General features: G+C 41.6%; 1 protein-coding gene across 9 annotated transcripts in view; it reads left to right on the top strand.

The window, feature by feature from the left end:
- Positions 1-18,814, top strand: part of LOC138623248 (dedicator of cytokinesis protein 9) — a 71,594-nt gene that overhangs the window by 42,553 nt on the left and 10,227 nt on the right. For 8 of the 9 annotated variants that reach the window (XM_069702653.1, XM_069702655.1, XM_069702652.1 and 5 more), the window contains exons 7-36: positions 669-803; positions 3,801-3,975; positions 4,767-4,819; positions 5,555-5,629; positions 5,738-5,878; positions 6,806-7,018; positions 7,141-7,263; positions 7,628-7,710; positions 8,442-8,564; positions 8,817-8,896; positions 9,023-9,210; positions 9,410-9,475; positions 9,563-9,655; positions 9,753-9,876; positions 10,055-10,173; positions 10,705-10,791; positions 10,955-11,044; positions 12,205-12,320; positions 12,473-12,542; positions 12,642-12,767; positions 12,870-12,941; positions 13,880-14,026; positions 14,172-14,255; positions 14,376-14,487; positions 15,657-15,835; positions 15,939-16,055; positions 16,596-16,707; positions 16,790-16,923; positions 18,455-18,569; positions 18,662-18,728. In XM_069702653.1, the coding sequence (XP_069558754.1) occupies positions 669-803; positions 3,801-3,975; positions 4,767-4,819; positions 5,555-5,629; positions 5,738-5,878; positions 6,806-7,018; positions 7,141-7,263; positions 7,628-7,710; positions 8,442-8,564; positions 8,817-8,896; positions 9,023-9,210; positions 9,410-9,475; positions 9,563-9,655; positions 9,753-9,876; positions 10,055-10,173; positions 10,705-10,791; positions 10,955-11,044; positions 12,205-12,320; positions 12,473-12,542; positions 12,642-12,767; positions 12,870-12,941; positions 13,880-14,026; positions 14,172-14,255; positions 14,376-14,487; positions 15,657-15,835; positions 15,939-16,055; positions 16,596-16,707; positions 16,790-16,923; positions 18,455-18,569; positions 18,662-18,728 (3,419 nt within the window). Of the gene's footprint in view, positions 1-668; positions 804-3,800; positions 3,976-4,766; positions 4,820-5,554; positions 5,630-5,737; positions 5,879-6,805; positions 7,019-7,140; positions 7,264-7,627; positions 7,711-8,441; positions 8,565-8,816; positions 8,897-9,022; positions 9,211-9,409; positions 9,476-9,562; positions 9,656-9,752; positions 9,877-10,054; positions 10,174-10,704; positions 10,792-10,954; positions 11,045-12,204; positions 12,321-12,472; positions 12,543-12,641; positions 12,768-12,869; positions 12,942-13,879; positions 14,027-14,171; positions 14,256-14,375; positions 14,488-14,778; positions 14,827-15,656; positions 15,836-15,938; positions 16,056-16,595; positions 16,708-16,789; positions 16,924-18,454; positions 18,570-18,661; positions 18,729-18,814 lie in introns of all 9 variants that reach the window. The other variant, XM_069702648.1, reaches the window with a different exon arrangement.

Here is an 18,814-nt window from a genome sequence, read left to right as displayed (position 1 = left end):
TTGATGACTCCATTAAGACCTGAAACTATTATTTAATTAATTGATCTTTTTTTTTGCTGAGCAAAACTGCCAAACATTTACCGTTTCTCTCAAATATCAAGATTTGCTGCTGTTTTCTTTTCAGTGATAGCCAACAAAATATGTTGATAAGATTAATTGATTTATGACAAACAATAATTAGATTAATCTGGAATAAAAATAAGAGTTGATTTGTCCTGTTTTATTTTATAGATCCAAATGATCTGAACTTATATTGCATATTGTGTACAAATGATAAGAATCAGATGAAATGATAAAAAGATAAATACACTGGCAGCACAGTGTGTTTCTGTCAGGAGTAGGTTTTGTCTTTTCTCTTGTCTAGGAAATTGTTGTAGACAAGAGACATGATAGTTGGTATCAACATCAAGATATGATAGCATCTTTGTTGTTTGCCTACCTACTAGGAAACCTTTCCCCATCACTCTTCATAGAAAGTTGTTTTTTCCTTACAATGACTATTTTTTTGTTTAGATTTTTAAAGTTCGGTTTTACTGCAGGTTTTTGTTCTTATCTTTTTATAGGCAGAAATCTTTTTTAACTGTAAAACAAACCAGATGTAGACTTTATAACTTTTTGTTTTCCTGTAATTAATATTTGAATGTCATTTCTTGTTGTTGTTGTTGCAGTCGTTCAAGAGGAGGTATTTCCACCTAACCCAGCTCGGGGACGGTTCCTATAATTTAAACTTCTACAAGGATGAGAAGATCTCCAAGGAGCCCAAAGGAACCATTTTCTTGGACTCCTGCATGGGTGTGGTTCAGGTACGCTAGGGCACAAAGTGATTGTCCATCTCTGTGACAATGGATGACCCATCACCTGCGTTGCCAAACGGGATATCCCTGCCGACACTGTTTGCACATGATGTAGCCCAGTCCGTGATGGAAATTAAAACAGACAATGAATTGACAGTACAGACAAATTAACTTCCTCCTCAGTTATTTTCACTGAAAATATATTTCTCAACAGAAGCTGAAACAGGCCAAATTTCAACACAAATTGCTCTAACTAAGATGGACTGTTGCTGAAAAGTGAGATCCTCTCGTCTCCGTTTCCATGAAACCCGAACTCCCTCTTCCCCAAGGTCGTTCTTTTCTGCTGACGCTCAGCCGGCTGAAACACGGTGGATGCCGAGGTCTCACTTCCGAGCACTTTCCCTACCGGCCTCAAAATCAATGCCACGTGCTCACATCTGAATGTCGGCCAAGACTCGCTGGGTGTGTTATCATCTGTCAGATCATCTCAATAGATGGAGAGAACCTGATTTTACCTAAGAGGCACCCAGCTGGCATTAATCAGGAATCAGGAAGATTGGGTTGCTATTATGAGGAGGAGGAGGAGAAGGGTGTACTTGACATTTGAATGCTTTAAGATGTTTGGAGTTTTTATCAGTGCGGGTCATGGTGTCCACGCCAAAAGCTTACGGAACCTCTACATCGCCCAGTTTTTAACCACAGACCTCGTCGGTTCATTCCTCAGTGGTGGAAGCATTGATGCAATATTCAGGTTCGGTCAGAGAAGAGACGGGCAGATAGCACTGGAGCTGTCTGCCATAATACACATTATTTTTTACAAATTGACACAAAATCCAAACATTTTATGTTCTTCTCTTTTTAGGGAAACACCGCAAGTCCCTTTCTAAGAAACACCAAGTTGTCGTTACTTTTGTTGGCCATCGGCTAAATCGTCGGGTCATAACCAGGCGGCAAACAACCGTACAGTCACCCATTAGTTGGTGAACTGCCGTTCTGAAGCCTCGAGTTTTGGATTTTGTCTGTCGCCATCTTGGTATTTTGAAGCCAGAAGTGACCATATTTGGACACATTAGGAAGGAACGAGTGGTAGATCTGATTGGGAACTCGAGAATACGATGCCCCGCCCACCAATCGCAGAAACCTGACTGCACCACAAGCCTGTCAATCAAACAGTTACGTCCCAAAAACACAGCTTGTTGAGAGCTAATATCTAATTAATAATGGAATTATTTTCAGATGGACCATCAGAAAACTAATAAGAAGGAATAACTTTAGTGAACGACACAATAATGACTTGTGGAAAAATTGTATTGACTTTGTATTTCATGAGTTGAATGAGAGTCTACGGGGCTGGTGGCTTTTTGGAGCCAACCCTTAGTGGCCCACGCTGGTATTGCAGTATAAAGCACTTTTGCTTTGGCCTAATTTTTCAGACCAGAAAGCTACGTCCACTTTTATATCCAGTCTATGGTTAAAACATGCTCAACACTGTTGTTTAGGATAACTGAAACCCCAATAATTTGATTATAGATTATTGATACAAGCCTTTACTTTTATGTACAATCCATCATTAGAAGAAAACTCCTAATTGGCACTAAAGTCCTTCAACAGCAGTGCACAGCCCCCACAGCTTTCTGCATCTGCATGACTTAAACTGAACCAGAAGAAAGTGCTCTATGAGTAGAAATGCAGATGTTTCGTGCTGTAGCTGGGATGGCATGTGGACTGACTTCATACTGAGCCCAAAGCTGCTCCTGTACTTCGTTAAGATGTCAACATATGCTCGAGCACACGAGGTATTTGTCATATATTAATTAAGCGACCAGCAGACTCTGTGGATTAACAAATGGCTCAAAAATGTAAGTTGTTGTTGAGCCAAGCCTCCCGAGGGTTTGTTTTCTTCTTTCATCTCCCTCACTGTATAAAGTAGACACACAGCATTGTCGAAATAATTTTAAGGACTTTCCCTGCAAATGTGTGCAGCTGTAGTGTCTACAAAACCCGCCTACCTATCATGATAATGATGATGAAGTCTGCTTATCTGGGCTCCAGTTTTATTTCTGTGTTCCCCGTGTTTACTTAGCGAGCCTGCAGATATTGACTTTCCCTCCCAATCACTCCCACTCTGCTGTCTCTACATTACAGACAAGCTACAGAGATAACCAGCAATAACAATTCACTGCCTGCTGAAAATAATGAGACTACTTCCCTATTTCTCGAAAAGAAATAGTGCTTGAATACTTTATAAAAAAAAAACATGTGATACGCATCAGACCTCAGTAGAGTTGCTGTGTCATAGACTGGAGCCGATTCAGCCCTGATTGGTTCTGAATGGGCTGTAATGAGGCGGTGACATCACTCTTCGAGGCTGTTTGGAGGTCAGAGTTGAGCTCTGCAGATGCAGTTTATTTTCTGATGACTTCACTCAGCAGCTCCGTCTCAGTTCAGAGAGGCTCTGCTGCAGAGATGAAGGCTTTGTTATGAAATACGCTGCTCCTCCCCAACTCACTTTGGTTCCAAATGTTTACTGTGGCAGTTGAATTAAATCTTGAGTGTTGCTATTCACCTTTTTTCCAAGACAGGCACTAAACTTTTGTGTTTATTTTTTGGGTCCAGTTTTTGAATAATTAGCAGATCTTTTTTTCTCGCAGGCTTAAACAGCAGAAAACAATGAAGTGAGGTTGAGGTTGGAATTAAAATGAAGCAGGCTATGATTGAAATCATAAAACTAAACATTGTCTGCCTTCTGGTGAGCGGGTAGTGGTTCAGTGTTAGCTTTGGAGAGGCAGATAAAACATTCCTTCTGCCCAGCCGTGTTTATAGTTGGATATTTGATTTTTAAATGTGAAAAACTAAACTTAGTCAATCTTTCAGTATCAGACAGAAACAGATTCCTTCTTTTCCAAAAACAAAAAGTCTTTCTTTGAACTTGTTGTTTTGTTCTGTATCTGCACTTTTTTTTTCAGACAACTCTTTCTCTCCCTTGTTCCCCTGTTGTCTCTGCAGAACAACAAGGTTCGGAGGTTTGCTTTCGAGCTGAAGATGCAGGATAAGAGCACCTACCTGCTGGCTGCAGACAGCGAAGGAGAGATGGAGGACTGGATCAACACGCTCAACAAGATCTTGCACAGTAGCTTTGAGATCGCCATGCAGGAGAAGAGAAATGGAGACATTCATGATGGTGTGTGTCTGTATGAAAGGGAAGTTTATTTTGTGGAAGTCCTGTCAAAATATTATTCAAATTCTCAAAAACAAATCAGATTTCCTGCGAAAACATTAATAGTTTGATTAAGAAATCAGTTTGTTGACCACTATTTTTGATAAGTGATTAATTGTCTTGACTCTGTGGTCCAGTCTTTGTAAATTTGAATATTTTTCTGCTTTCTTTTGTCATCTGTGATTGTGAAGTAAATATCTTTGGATTTGGACTGTTGTTTGAACAAAACCTTCCTATGATGAAGACGACCCTCAGTTATAATATCCAGTAAATCCACTCATTACAAGCAGTTTATTTACTCTATGTTTTTAAGAGATATTGTTCATTCCCACCGTCATCCACATGTCGTGGCTCACTTCTTCTCAACCTCCTCCTGTCCGTGTTCATGTAGTCTGTGGAGACGTGATACCAGACCACCCAGGCTTTTAATACTCACCTCCTGTCTCATAGGAGGCTTATCCATGGAGGAGCAAGGCTGAATGCCTCTGCATAAAACGCTCCACTAATCTTTCTAACCCTCTGCTTTTTATTAATCATCCTGTGCTTGAGAAAGAAAAAAAAAAAGCTAATTCTGCTTGAAAAGATCTGGAGCTTTCCTAAAATATGCCGCTGAGACCGGCAGTATCTTCCTCTCAATCCTGACTGATTCCTCCACAATTTAATTACTGTTGACTGAACTTTCACATGTCAGTAAAGATTCAGGATGATTTTCTGATGTTCTACACCTTTGTTCCGTGTCTTGTATTTTCTTATAGATGATGATCTTGGAAAGTCTGACGGCTCCTCTGGCAGTATGGACAGCTTTCAGGTAGGTCCGTCTTTCTCAGTTGGATGCTCTCACATTCAGTGCGTCATCACATTGAGTTAAATCTCTCTTCCCCGTTGAAGAAGTGAGGAAGAAGGCCCCTTTTTGCCGCAAACATGTGGCTTGAATTTAGATTTAAGAGTTAAGGGTTACACACCTAATTTCTCAGTGATTCATGTGTTTTTGAAGATCTGATCTGATCTGACATTAAACACAGACCTTTTGGTCTTCTCAGGATTATATCCTTCCTTTCAGAGTGTTTTTTGGGTTTCATCCAAAAACCAAAACTAAAAATGTAACATCGCGCTTCTAAACATGCTCACCCAGCAACATCCAACATAAGATATCCCGTAGTGGAAAAAGCTGACATATTGACATCTGTGTTGTTTAAATGAATTACTGGCTGATGCAGTTTTTCCAATACCGATATTTGGTGCTTTGGAAGAAAGCTCTTTATGCTGTTGCAGCACTGAGTGGTAAGCAATAGTAAAGCCATATGTGCATGGAAACTGGTGGTAACAGTTAGGTGGAAAACAGGTTACAGTGTGCTGCTGGTACCACCTGACTCTCACCGCTGATCCCATGTGCACAACGCGATCAGCCTGTAAAATATGAAGCCTGGCTGACAATTTTTTTTTTCTAATGATAAAACCAACTGCCCGCGAGTCTCCGAGACAGGGCTTCTGGTGTTTCAGACAGTTTGTGGTTCGATTTAGGAAATGCCTTTCTTCTCCTCAGAGCACAAGAGATATCGAGTCCAGGATGAGGAACGAGACCAGGTTGAAGCTGTTCACGCTGGACCCAGATACACAGGTAATTAAATGTAAAGCACGATGACGTTCATTTTTTTCCCGTGTGGTATTAAGATCCAACCGAACACTTCCTGGTGAAATGTAATACCCTTCACTGTACCATCTTTAGAAACTAGATTTCTCAGGAATAGAGCCAGACGTGAAGCAGTTTGAGGAGAAGTTTGGCAAGCGTGTTCTGGTGAACTGCAACGACCTCTCGTTCAACCTGCAAAGCTGCGTGGCCGAGAACGAGGAGGGACCGACAACAAACGTAAGCTTGATCTTTTTCTGGCCACAATAAGCCCTAAATGACAAAAATCTAATTTTCTTTGTGGCTAAAGACGGATGAGACGGTTTGTTACAGCGGACGGATGGACTCCTCTCATTATTTGAGCTGCTGAGGGACTCCTGTTGGCATAGCAACCAGGCTACAGGCTCAGGAATGGCTAACAATCTTGTGTAATGAAGTCGGATGTCCTGCTGTCCCTCTCAGCGGAAGCTGTCCATCAAAGACTCGACATTTTCTGTCTTCACACACACACGCGCAGAGCAGAAACTTTGAAAAGTGTTCGCCCAGCTCCCTCCACCGAAACTTTATAGGAATCGCTTCTAGCTCCACATGCATCCAGTGGTCCGACTTTTTCCTCTCACCTGATGGTGATTCTGATACCTCAATATAGTGATACTACTGCTCTGTATACCTCAATATATGGCAATAAGTGTTATGCAAGGTAACATGGCGCCAGATTCAGCGTATCGGATCAGTTTATCATTTAGTATTCGATACCGTGTTGGTAATGTTAGACGTTAGAGTTTACTGTTTGTGGAAATGAATTTCTTTCTTTTTTTATATTTATTTTATTGACGTTCATTCAGATTATTAATATTTTTCAGTAGTGGTATCTATGTTCTATGTGTGAAGATGGGGACTACAAACAGTGAAACTGTGCACGTTGTCGTTACTGTTATTAATGTTTATTTAATGATTGATAAGTTGCGAGTAAGACAGCTGAGTGGTATGTTGCATTTTTCCATGTCGTGAATCGAGTGGCGATTCTATCCAGTTCACGTTTAACCCTAAGAGTGGCCAACATTACAATGTTTGATCATGTCTTGAGTATCCTGGCTGGTTGACTAAAAGGTTTTCAGAAAATGAGGTAGTCTTCGTAAACATCGGGATCATCTGCTCCTTCTTCAGGTGGAGCCGTTCTTCGTCACGCTGTCGCTGTTCGACATCCAGAATGGCAGAAAAATCTCCTCTGACTTCCACGTAGACTTAAACCACCCGTCCGTCAGGGGCATGATTCCCAGTAACACCAGTCAGTATATGAACGGGGGAGGCGACACCCACCCTGAAGGGCAGCGGTTGATCCACGGGGTGTCCGAGGCAGCCATGCAGTATCCCAGACAGGTGAATGAGTAGCACAACAAACTTTTTTTTTTTTTTTCCATTTCTGTATCATCTCAACAGCTGTCCGACCTAAATAAAGCCATCCAAACCTACCAATACTAACGTTTCGATCGTATCCACAGGGAGTGTTCTCTGTAACATGCCCCCACCCAGACATCTTCCTTGTGGCTCGTGTGGAGAAGGTGCTTCAGGGGGGAATCAACCACTGTGCTGACCCGTACATGAAGAGTTCAGACTCCACCAAGGTACTGACCCATCTCCAACTTTCATCACGAGCCTCCTCTCGAGGCAGTATGTTCCGCCGCACTCAGCAGATTCCATCAGGTTATTCCACATCATGCACAGATAACCATCCCTGTTTTTAGCTGTGGACCAGTTGCTCAGACGCTCAACACAAGCATTGATTTTGGCTGCGCAAATGTTGTCGTGCACTCCTGAGGGGAGCTTGGTGGGTAGTAATGTGATTCAGGCAAGCACATTGAAGAACTGAGTTTGTGTTTCATTGTGTGTGTACCCGTGTTGAGACTGGCAGCGCAGCGCTTTAAGTAATGAGGCCGAGCTTGGGTGTGTTTGTGCTGAAGTTAAAATCTGTTTTTTGTTTTCCACTAGGGGGCACAGAAGGTCCTGAAAAATGCCAAGCTGGCATGTAGCCGATTAGGCCAGTACATGATGCCTTTTGCCTGGGCAGCAAGGTACTTCATCTCTAACAAAAACTATTTTAACTGTATGAATGTCTACCTGTGTGTGTGTAGTCAGCTTTTATACATTAGTTTTCACTAGAAAAAGTTGTGTGTACTTTCACACAAAGGCCACAGCCCATACAGACACACACCAGCAGTATGTGGTGCAGTCCTTCAGGAAGGAGAATCGTTTCAATACCAAACCAAAATCACATATCTTCATTTGAAAACAGATTTACCAACACAGAAAGAGAAAGAAGCAACAAGCATTGACTGTAATAAAAAAAAAAAAAAAATTAAAAAAGGGTTTGTTATTAACTGATTTTCTCATAAAATCACATTTTAGAGTGTTTTGAATGTTATTATCTTTACAATTTTGATAATCATTTAATCTTCTACGGCATTTTTTTCTGATTCAACCTTCTCAGATATGAAGATTTCTCTGTTTAATGTTGATCTAAAAAATGTTGTTGTTTTTTTTTAAAGCATTTTGAAAATATGTCCTTGGGCTCTGGAAAAGTGTGATCAGCATTTGTTATTGAAGTTGTGCCATGTTTTACACTAAACAATCAATTAATCCAAAAAATATATACAGTAATCAGTCGTTGAAATGCAGCTGACTATTTATTAATGCTCTTTCTTTGTTCTTTAAAACATAATCATATAAAAACTTTTGTTCATACAAAATTGATATGAAATGTTTGCAGGAGAAGAGTCTCACTTTTCTTTTGTCTTTCTCGCAGACCTTTGTTCAAAGATGCTGCAGGGACGCTCGACAAAAGTGCTCGCTTCTCGGCTCTGTACCGACAGGACAGCAACAAACTGTCCGACGACGACATGCTCAAACTGCTGGCGGACTTCAGAAAGTTAGTCGTGTTTCTATGAGCGCGCTCTCCTTTCAAGAGCCTTGAGTAGTCTTGCAGATGTCACGGATGGAAAATATGTGACTATAACTTTGGAAAAATGCTCGTCTGTTTTACAAAATAAGATCTTTGCTCACATCTGTGAATGTGATCATATACTCGACCGTTTTGTCTCCAAGCCACAAGCCTGTCTATTATTCAGCGTTCGGTAGGTGATAGCAGAGGCTTAACTTCAGTTTATTTTTCCTTCCTCAGGCCAGAGAAGATGGCCAAGCTGCCTGTAATCCTAGGAAACCTCGACGTTACCATTGACAACGTAGCCCCCGATTTGATAAGTAAGCCCTCTAAATTCACTTTGAAGCCAACGTGGGAGATGAAAGCTGGTTGTGCTCGGTCTGAGACAGGTTACATTGTCTGCCTGCTGTTTATTTGGTGTCGCCCTCTCCTGCTTCCGTATATAGATTGTGTTACCTCATCCTACATTCCTGTGAAGCAGTTCGATGTCAGCGAGAAGACCAACATCTTCTTCGAAGTGGAGGAGTTTGTGCCGTGCATTGCCAAATGTTCTCAGCCTTTCACCATCTACAACAATCACCTCTACGTCTACCCGAGGCACTTGAAGTACGACAGCCAAAAGTCATTTGCAAAGGTATCACCAGCGTTTATTATGTAGTGTTGTTTTGTGGCTTTATTGACACAGAGGCAGGAATATTCATTTCTTTAACATGAATGTTTCCCTTTTCATACAGTGGATTCTCCACCCACCTTTTTCAGCAGACAGTTTCCTTGTGATCTGAAGTCCTGGTGTTACTAACTGGGTCAACTTTGCTCTTTGTGTTTGTCTGCAGGCTAGAAACATAGCTGTCTGTATTGAGTTCAAGGACTCAGATGAGGAGGAGGCTGTTTCACTTAAGGTAAACTTTGATGTGTTCTGGTAGCACCTTGCAAAGGACAGCCTGGCTAGCCACTGGGACTAATCATCTATTATTATCGTTCCCTAGTGCATCTATGGGCGACCTGGAGGACCCCTGTTCACCAAAAATGCCTTTGCCTCAGTATTACATCACCAGCAGAACCCCGAATTCTACGATGAAGTAAGACACCTCGTGCCTGACCTTTAAGCCTAGTGTCAGGTTGTATCATACACGTGAGAGCTCTTTGAAGATGACTTCATGTTCATTTGTGCTTTAGTTTAAGCTCGAGTTGCCAACTCAGCTCCACGAGAAGCATCATCTGCTCTTCACCTTCTACCATGTGAGCTGTGAGAGCAACAGCAAGGCCAGCACCAAAAAGAGAGAGCAGGTTGAAACGCAAGGTAAAACACTGCATCTCAACTCAACATAAGACACCCAATACAAACTGGCAAAACTTCATAATGTCATTAAAAGCATCAGAATTTCTGTTTTACACAAACAGTCTTGTGTGTTGCTGTTGTTTCTGGTATGAATTGCAAAGCTCTTAAGTGACCAGCTTCTCCTCTGTCTGCTCCTCAGTGGGTTACGCCTGGCTCCCCCTGCTGAAGGACGGCCGGGTGATCATGAATGAGAGTCAGATCCCTGTGGCTGCCAACCTCCCTGCTGGATACCTCAGCTGTCAGGAGGGAGCCAGCAAGGTAGAAACACATCCTTAAGTTGTTTGGCCTCATATTTCCAGAGTTATCGTTGGTTCATTGGGACAAAACATGTGAAGGTTATGTCTGTCAAGACATTTTGGAGATGACAGGAAAGAAATGCACAAGCCTGCGATTCATATTATCAATAATATAATACTGTTAAGCAGGATTTAAGCTTTGTCGAAATTGCATGTCAGATGGTTTGTTAGTGTTGAAAATGAGGTATCTGTGTCCCCCTTTATCTGCAAAAACTAACGATCCAACATTCACCCCCACTTCATGATGTGATTGGCCGGCTCTTTTTTTTTAAATTTTTTTATCTTAATAAGCTATTTATAGCACTTTTCTGTGTACAGCCTAATAAGAGCGATTGTCTGAAAGTGTGATCCAACTCAATCTCAGCCACTTTTACTCTGATCTGAGAAGCTTAGTGGGACATGAGAATCTGCATGTCTGCAGAGAAAATGGCATGAAAAAACTGCTGCATGTGAGATACTGAGCAAAGAATTGTTCCTTTTTCTCATATTACAGCATTTAAGTCCTGAGGTCAAATGGGTGGATGGAGGCAAGCCCTTATTCAAGGTGTCCGCGCATCTTGTGTCCACTGTCTACACTCAGGTTCGTTTTAGAAAATTAAGACTGCTGACTCATCTGCATCATATCCATTTTTTTGTTTTTGTCCTCTGAATTTTAGGCTGTTTATAAAAAAAAATTGTTTAAAAACATCCAAACAACCAAAAAAAAAAAAACATCCTATTTTCTGAACTTCTTTGTCTTTCAGGATCAACATTTGCACAATTTCTTTCATCACTGTCAGAGCTCTTCATCAGCTGCCCAGCTGTCAGGAGGAGAACTGGTCAAATACCTGAAGGTAAAGCAGTCATTGTAAAAATTCAGGGTAAAGATTGTACACCATTAGAACTCCTTATCTTTTTGTACATATTGTAATTTAATTTAGACATTGTTCTTGCTGTTTGTTTCTAATGCAACATGTAGATGTAGGTTTACTGTCGACTTGTCAGCTGTCACGTAGGTCAATTAATTGGCTAGTAATGGCAGTGCAGCCTGAAATAAACTTTATTGAGACCGTTATGCTACACTGGGCCATTAAACCACAACCCACAAAAGTAGACGTGTAGTTTACATGTCAGTGTTTATGCTGTATAACTGAGTCCACATGCTTTGCAAGGTTGCATAAAATGAACAGTGGGACTTTAAGTCTGACCAGATTGACATCTGAGACTTTTTGAATAGCTACCAGGATATTTTCACACTTGCCTCTCTATTAACTTGCACACTAACTGTATTCCCCATGAAACCACTAACAGTCACACCTGGTTGGTGCTGATTCACATGGAGATTAATGTCCTGTTTTTAGTTGTAGCTCTACAACAGCGCATTCTTCTGGACAGTTTGTGCAGAGCTTTTTCCGTCGCAATTTAAACAGAATTTATTTACCTGCAGAGGTTAGGCTGACACCAGTAAATCTCTCAAAGGCATAGCTCATTTTCCCTTTTTTTTTCTTTCCTATGGTCCTGGCAGCTATGTTATTACTTTTTCCATCACACTCTCTCTCTGTCCATGAGAATCCCGGTCGACTCTTCCCCTGCTGAACATTGACTTGCAGAGCAACATTTGGTCGAATGCATCTCTTGGGTTTCTAATGTAAACACAGCAGCGAGCATGAACAATAGCCTGAGGGTCAGACAGCAGGTCAGCCATGCTGACTGGCAGCTCGCCAAATTACTTGGCAGCCTCCTGTTAGTTTCCTGTTCACAGGCACTGATGCCCTTGTGTCTACACTCTGCCATGTTTTAGGCACTGGAGTGTGCAGTGTGGGTGATTAGCAGGGTTGCTCACTCATGTCCTCCTGTCTTTGTTATTAAATCAGGCTCCTTGCAAAATATTCTGTATCGGCCTCATATGCACTATTTAAAAGTGATTTTTGTTGTTGTTGTTGTTGTTATTGTTATGAGGATCTGTGGATTGAACTCTTCAGAAATACATCTCCTGTGATGTTTTAACCTTCAGAGTCTGCATGCCATGGAGAGTCATGTGATGATCAAGTTCCTGCCCACCACCCTCAATCAGCTGTTTAGGGTCCTGACCAGCGCCACCCAAGAGGACGTGGCAGTCAACGTTACCAGGCGAGCACCACTGAAATGTTCCTTCACTTTACAACATCTTAAAATCAAAAGCGTTTTATGATTGATGAAATATCATATTTCACTTGGATAGTGTTGTGAGTGCAGCATTTGCGAGTAAAATTGTTAATAAATCTTCTGTTGTTTCCAACTAGAGTGATGATTCACATTGTAGCTCAGTGCCACGAGGAAGGTTTGGAGCACTACCTTAGATCTTATGTGAAGGTAAAATTTCACATATCATCAGTTCATTTGAATTTTGATTTAAACTACATCTTATTTTCCCTCCGGTGAATTGTCCGTCTTTGCATGTGTCTCGTACAGTATGTCTTCAGGACTGAGCCACACACGTCCTCCACCACCCGAACTGTGCACGAGGAGCTGGCTAAAGCAATGACCGCAATCCTGAAACCTTCCACTGACTTCCTCACGAGTAACAAGCTGCTCAAGGTGACATATTAGTTCCCTTTTAAAGGATTTCACACTGTGTAATTATAACTGACATCATTTTCCTCTTTATTGTTCTCTGATTTATGCTTGTCTACCTTGCAGTACTCCTGGTATTTCTTTGAAGCCTTAGTCAAGTCCATGGCTCAGTACTTGATAGAGAGCTGTAAAGTGAAGGTGAGCTCGCCACAACATGTCCGTTTGACTCAGAGGTGTCTTCCCGTGTCGGCTTTATTACAGTTGAGGTTCTTCACCGCAGTTTACAACATGCCACGTCTTGTGGACAGCCGCAACACCACAGTCAAAAGTATTATGTATCCACAGTCTGTCCCACGCTGCCGTGCTCTTTAATTGGCTGCATTTGTTCGAAGCCCATAAGCAACCACATCCCTGTGTTTAACCTCCACTGGCACAATGTGGAGACCACAGAGGAAGCACGTAAAGGCTCCACAAGACAAGTTTATACCAGACTGAAAAGTGTCAGGCCTTGTCTCTTAAATGAGAAGGCAGGCGATATCATATATTTTGGTAATTGTCAAAAAAAAGAGTAAGCCATAGAATTTTTTTTTTTTAAAGTATTCTATCTCTCATACTCTTTGTTTTCTACCCTATATGCAACGTTCAACCACAAACATTTAAATTTTTACTTAGAATACAACAAAGGGGTTACAAGTATATATTTTCATTTTCAAATAAGACAATAATTTTCTAAAATAGCTGAACTCTGTAGTTTTTAGCAAACATTACTCACGCAGCAGAAAATAGACTGTTTTTCAGGGTTTAATACACATTTGATGTTCAAGTGGGTATTTATAACAACAGTATACTGTAGGTTACTAATATGAACAAAAGCACGCATTGTTTTTATAAAGAAGAAATATGATGCGTTAATATCAAAGGAGATTTATGGCACAGAGAAATAAGATTTTTCATTTCGGGACTTGACTAGACAGAACATTTTGTATGTCGGACCAAATCATAGTTTTCCTTTAATTTCTTTGACAAAAATAAAAATATCAAATGTCACCCCAGATTTATCTTTTAAACTGGAGCGTATTCTTTTTTCTAAAGACTTTTGTACCAACATCTGCTTTCCCCTCCTCCCCCTCCCTCAGCTGTCCAGGAATCAGCGCTTCTCAGCCTCCTTCCATCACACTGTGGAGACTTTGGTCAACATGATGACGCCACACATCACTCAGAAATACAAGGACAACCTGGACGCTGCCCGCAACGCCAACCACAGCCTGGCGGTCTTCATCAAGGTCCAGAGACACATTTACTGGACCTCGCATTGGCTTTGAAAGCACCATGTGTTTAATATATACTTACAGAGGAGCTCTATATACTAATGTATTACTTGTTTGCTAGAAATAATGACAGAACTGTTTTTCTTCCTTCATTCTGTAGCGTTGTTTCAACCTGATGGACAGAGGCTTCATCTTCAAGCAGATCAACAACTACATCAACGGTTTTATGCCCGGAGACTCGAAGGTACACTGACAATACAAAACAGTGGTAGCTTTTATAGATAAAGAATTGCACAACAGCTGATGATGAATAATGGTGATGTTGTGTTAAAAGTGCCTCTCTGGTTTCTGTTTCTAAACGCAGACACTGTTTGAGTTCAAGTTTGAGTTCCTGCGTGTCGTGTGCAACCACGAACACTACGTCCCTTTAAACCTGCCAATGCCGTTTGGAAAGGGGAGGATATTGAGGTTTCAAGGTGAGAAGATAAATTAGTTAATCTCTTGGTCAACTTCCAGGCCTGAGGGCAGCTTTGGTGTGTTTGAAGGTGAGCTGACATTGACTGTGTTTAAAAGAGGAATATCAGCTTTAATGTTAACACCCAAAGCAAATTATTTTTTTCTTATCAAAAGATATTTGTGAATTGTTTTAGTTTAATAAATACAAAATAAAATCGAATGTACTCGAATGTAAATCGAATACTTTCTTTGGCTTTAACAGTTTTTTTTTTTTACAGAATGTATTTTTTGTTGTTGTTTTCCTCAATTAGAGTTTTTACCTCCACATGATTCAGTGGAGTCGTATGATACTCCAGTAGGTAGGTGCAAGGTGTGCTGCTTGCATGTCATCTCTGAAAACAGGGCACTTTATCCGATCGCTCATCCGTGTCCAGAAAGCTTTAAATTCCCTCTAAAATCTCATCCCCGTCAGGGACTTTCCAACTTTGCTACAAACTGGTTTATGTGGGAGAATTACTGCACAGTATTTTATCCATCAAGGATGATTTACTGTCATATTACACCGTTTATCATTTGTAATCATAAATTTATGAGATGGAATTTGCGTCTTTGTGCTGGTGTCTTGAATTGATTTGGGGTTTTTGGCCAGTGATAAGAGGGCACATTGTTTTCTATCATTTCTGTGAAATCAGATGTATTTTTAATGCTTGCATGATTGAAATGCAGGTTTTTAAAAAAAATGAAAGCAGACCAAAAAAAATGTGTTTGATTACATGTATTTCTTGTCTGTCTGTCTGTGTGTGTGTGGTTTGGAGATTTCTTTGCTCGCCTTTAAATGCTGTTAGAGCAGCTGCTGCTGTTCAATCACTATCTTTAATCCTGTCTTCTCACAACAATCAGGATTTAATGACTGATGTAGAACTGCAGCTCAGTCACAGTGGGAAGCTGTCGAACATCAAAGTTTTATCTTGTCTGTTTTTTTCTCCTCATGTAGAGTTTGATGATATTTAATAGGAATCATTTGGCAGCAAGAGAAATAAATCCCTTGTTTACAAGGTTTTAATCCTGATTTCAATCTCTCTACAGTCCAAACTTTCAAACATTCATGACTTCACCTCTTCTCACATGCTTCATTTACTTGTCTTGTCAGTCAGTCCTAATCTCCTCCTCTTCCCCCCCCCTGCCCCAGACCTCCAGCTGGATTACTCGCTGACAGATGACTTCTGTAAGAACCACTTCCTTGTCGGGCTGCTGCTCAGGGAGGTCAACGCAGCTCTGCAGGAGTTCAGGGAGGTTCGTCAGATATCCATCCAGGTGCTGAAGAGCCTCATGCTGAAGCACACATTCGATGACCGCTACACCTCCAAGGTAAGCAGTGCCTTCATAGTCTGTTAGGTTTTAGCTTGTGTGTGTCAGAGGGTGGGGGTGGAGGTCATGAGCGGCTCTGTTGAGTGATTCATTTGTTTTTCAGAGCCAGCAGGCCAGGTTGGCCACCCTGTACTTTCCCTTGTTTGGTCTGCTCCAAGAGAACGTCAACAGGCTGAATGTGAAGGAAGTTGCTCCATTCCCCATCAACCACTCCAACAATGTAAGGGGGCCCCCTAGTGGCTTCTATGGAGTACTCACAGCCGCTCAGCCATAACAGACTTGGACAAACATCAAATCATAGCACGCCTCTGCACACCCTAACATTTATAGGCATTTCCACACTTTCTGATATAGAATACACAAAGAGAAGGAAAACCACTGTAACACACTCAAAACAGGAAAAAAGTAGACAAATTAACTTTATTTAACATTTAGACCATTCACTGAAGCGGACAAGAAATGGGCTATAGATGTCTATCTGTTCCATATTGCAGTTTCTTTATGTGTATTTTTTTTATATACAGGACTTCATTCAAGGTTTAAACTGTGATATAGTTTTTTGTAGGCATTAGAATAAATTTCCTGGATCTTACCATAGATACTAAATTGGTACAGTCTTAAAAAAAAAAACTCATTTGGAAGAAATGAGCTCAACAAGCCACTCAGACAAAAGCACCATCTGGTTTATCTTTTAATAAGAACATAGAGCGTTTTATGTGGGTTTATATTCGTTTAAACTCTTGCTCTGTTTTTCATTCAGAATGGCAGAGAAGATTCACTCCTCACCAACGCTTTGATGACACCTCCCAGGTCCAGCACCTTTCTGGACACCAGCTTGCACAAAGATCTTTTTGGGGCCATCTCTGGCACCGGTGAGCGGTTAAAAACGATGGTGAAAAAAAAAACCAAGACCTTTAATTTTTGGCTGAATATGAACACATTTTTTTTTTACAGCTTCACCTCACGCTGCGTCCACCCCCAACATTAACTCTGTGCGCCACGCTGACTCTCGTGGCTCACTCATCAGCACTGATTCTGGGAACAGCCTGCACGAGAGGAACAACGACAAGGGCAATTCTCTGGACAAGGTACATGTCAGACATTGCTGCAAGTCATTTCCTACAAAATTGTATTCGAAATCAAATTTAGGCTTTCTGTGACATGCGTACATAACATCCATTTCCCTGTGGTGCTCCAGGCACCTTAGAGCTCCCCTGATTATAACAAAAGTGCCACAGAAAGTCACCCTTTGTTAACTTGTACCATTAACTCCCCCGCCCTCACCGTATGGCTGGCCGTGGCAGACGGAGAAGTTTGTACGGAGACACTCTGTCAATGTCCTGCGCTTCTTTACGGAGGCTGAGGAGTCCATGCTCTCCATGCGCACCAAGCGTGTCACCATGGACTTCTGCCTGCTCGCTGACCCCTGTGTGCCAGAGAGCGCTCTGCGGTCCGGCATTTCACTTCAAGTACAAAAACGCCTCCTTCCTTCACGCAGTCATCCTCCCTGCTAGGAGTGTCCCCTCTGGGAATGCTAGAGTGTGTGAGAGTGTCCTAGAAGCCCTGAACTCGAAGCCCTTTCTTTGCCAGATGATTCTCAGGCTTCGCCCTGTTTGTTCTCTGGTGCTGTGAAGCGGACCTGTTACACCACAGTGGCCTCTCTCCTCTTTTTTTTTTTTTTTTTGCCCCCAGATGTTGATAAGCATGCATGCTTAAGGGATTTCCCACTTCTGAGTTCCTCTTGTGTGTGCTGCTTGATTTCTTCTCTCACTCTGATAAACGGCTTCAAGCTCAATCTGAGAAGATGTCTGTTAAGCATTTGATTTTTACGGTCTGTGTTTCATCTTCTGTTGGAGCTGCTGTTATTTGTGATGTGTGAAAGTAAACAGCATAAAGCGACAGGACGACACTAAAGTGTTCACAACCCAACAATACAATTTTGGTTTTAAAAAAACCAAAAAAACACCACAGCTTCAAATTTTATGTCCATGGAAAGCTACCTTTAGTTCTCTACTCTGCCCTTTTTAAAAAAAACCTCAAAGCTATAGCTTCATGCTTTCCATGAAGTCATCCCCTGTCCGTTTTCATAGTCTAGACTTAACAGCTGGCAAAGGAACGTGCTTGGTATATTGCCAACCCCTTGCTGTGGTAGAGCTGTTGCTCCACTGCTTCGGTGATGTTTTCTCCCGGCTCTCTGCCTCAGCTGGCAGAAATAATGTTTGTTGTACAATGTCACGTTTTCCAGCACGCATTAAAACCCTGCAATATCTTGAGTGAGTGAATCCACCAGCGTAGCTTGACCGCTTAATTAAAGCTCTTAAGGAAAACTACTTCTGTCATAAATACTCTGTCAGTCAGAACAAGTTGTAGTTTCTTCTGTGTTTTATATTCAACACCAAGATTTTTGTTCTCTTGGCTCTGATTAATGACAACAAAACTAAATCTCAGTCCTACATTAGTTTTGAGCTTGCCGTGGTAAACGCCCGTGGTCTCAAATATATTGACAGTAGTTTCTTTGGTTTATCTTGAGGCAACAAAAGCAGCTAGAGTCAAAGCCAAGAGCCCATTCAGGATTATATGTTTATCTGTGAGTGCCTGACCCGCCTGTTTGTCCCTCAGAACCAGCCCGCCTCAACCCTGGGAAGTACCCTGCTGCGATGTGATAAACTGGACCAGGCTGAGATCAAGAGCCTCCTCATGTGTTTCCTACATGTGCTCAAAAGCATGTCTGAGGGTAAAGTCTCCTGCTCCTCCTGTGTGATGCTCAAACACTTGGCCCGGTTGTACGCCGACAATCCAAAGCAACACGTTATCTGTCTCTTCCAGATGCTCTGTTTACGTACTGGAACAAGGCTTCGGCCGCGGAGCTGATGGACTTCTTCACGTTAGTCGAGTAAGGCGTCTCTCACAGAACACCTCGCTGTTATAGGAACTGCTGAGAAATGTATAGACGACTGATGTCTTCCACTTATTTTCTCA

This window comes from Brachyistius frenatus, unplaced genomic scaffold (assembly GCF_029030835.1).
Source record: "Brachyistius frenatus isolate BFR_SWC_R1_liver_20210118 unplaced genomic scaffold, ASM2903083v1 Contig_42, whole genome shotgun sequence".
NCBI lineage: Eukaryota > Metazoa > Chordata > Actinopteri > Embiotocidae > Brachyistius > Brachyistius frenatus.
This window is presented reverse-complemented; position numbering and strand designations above follow the sequence as displayed.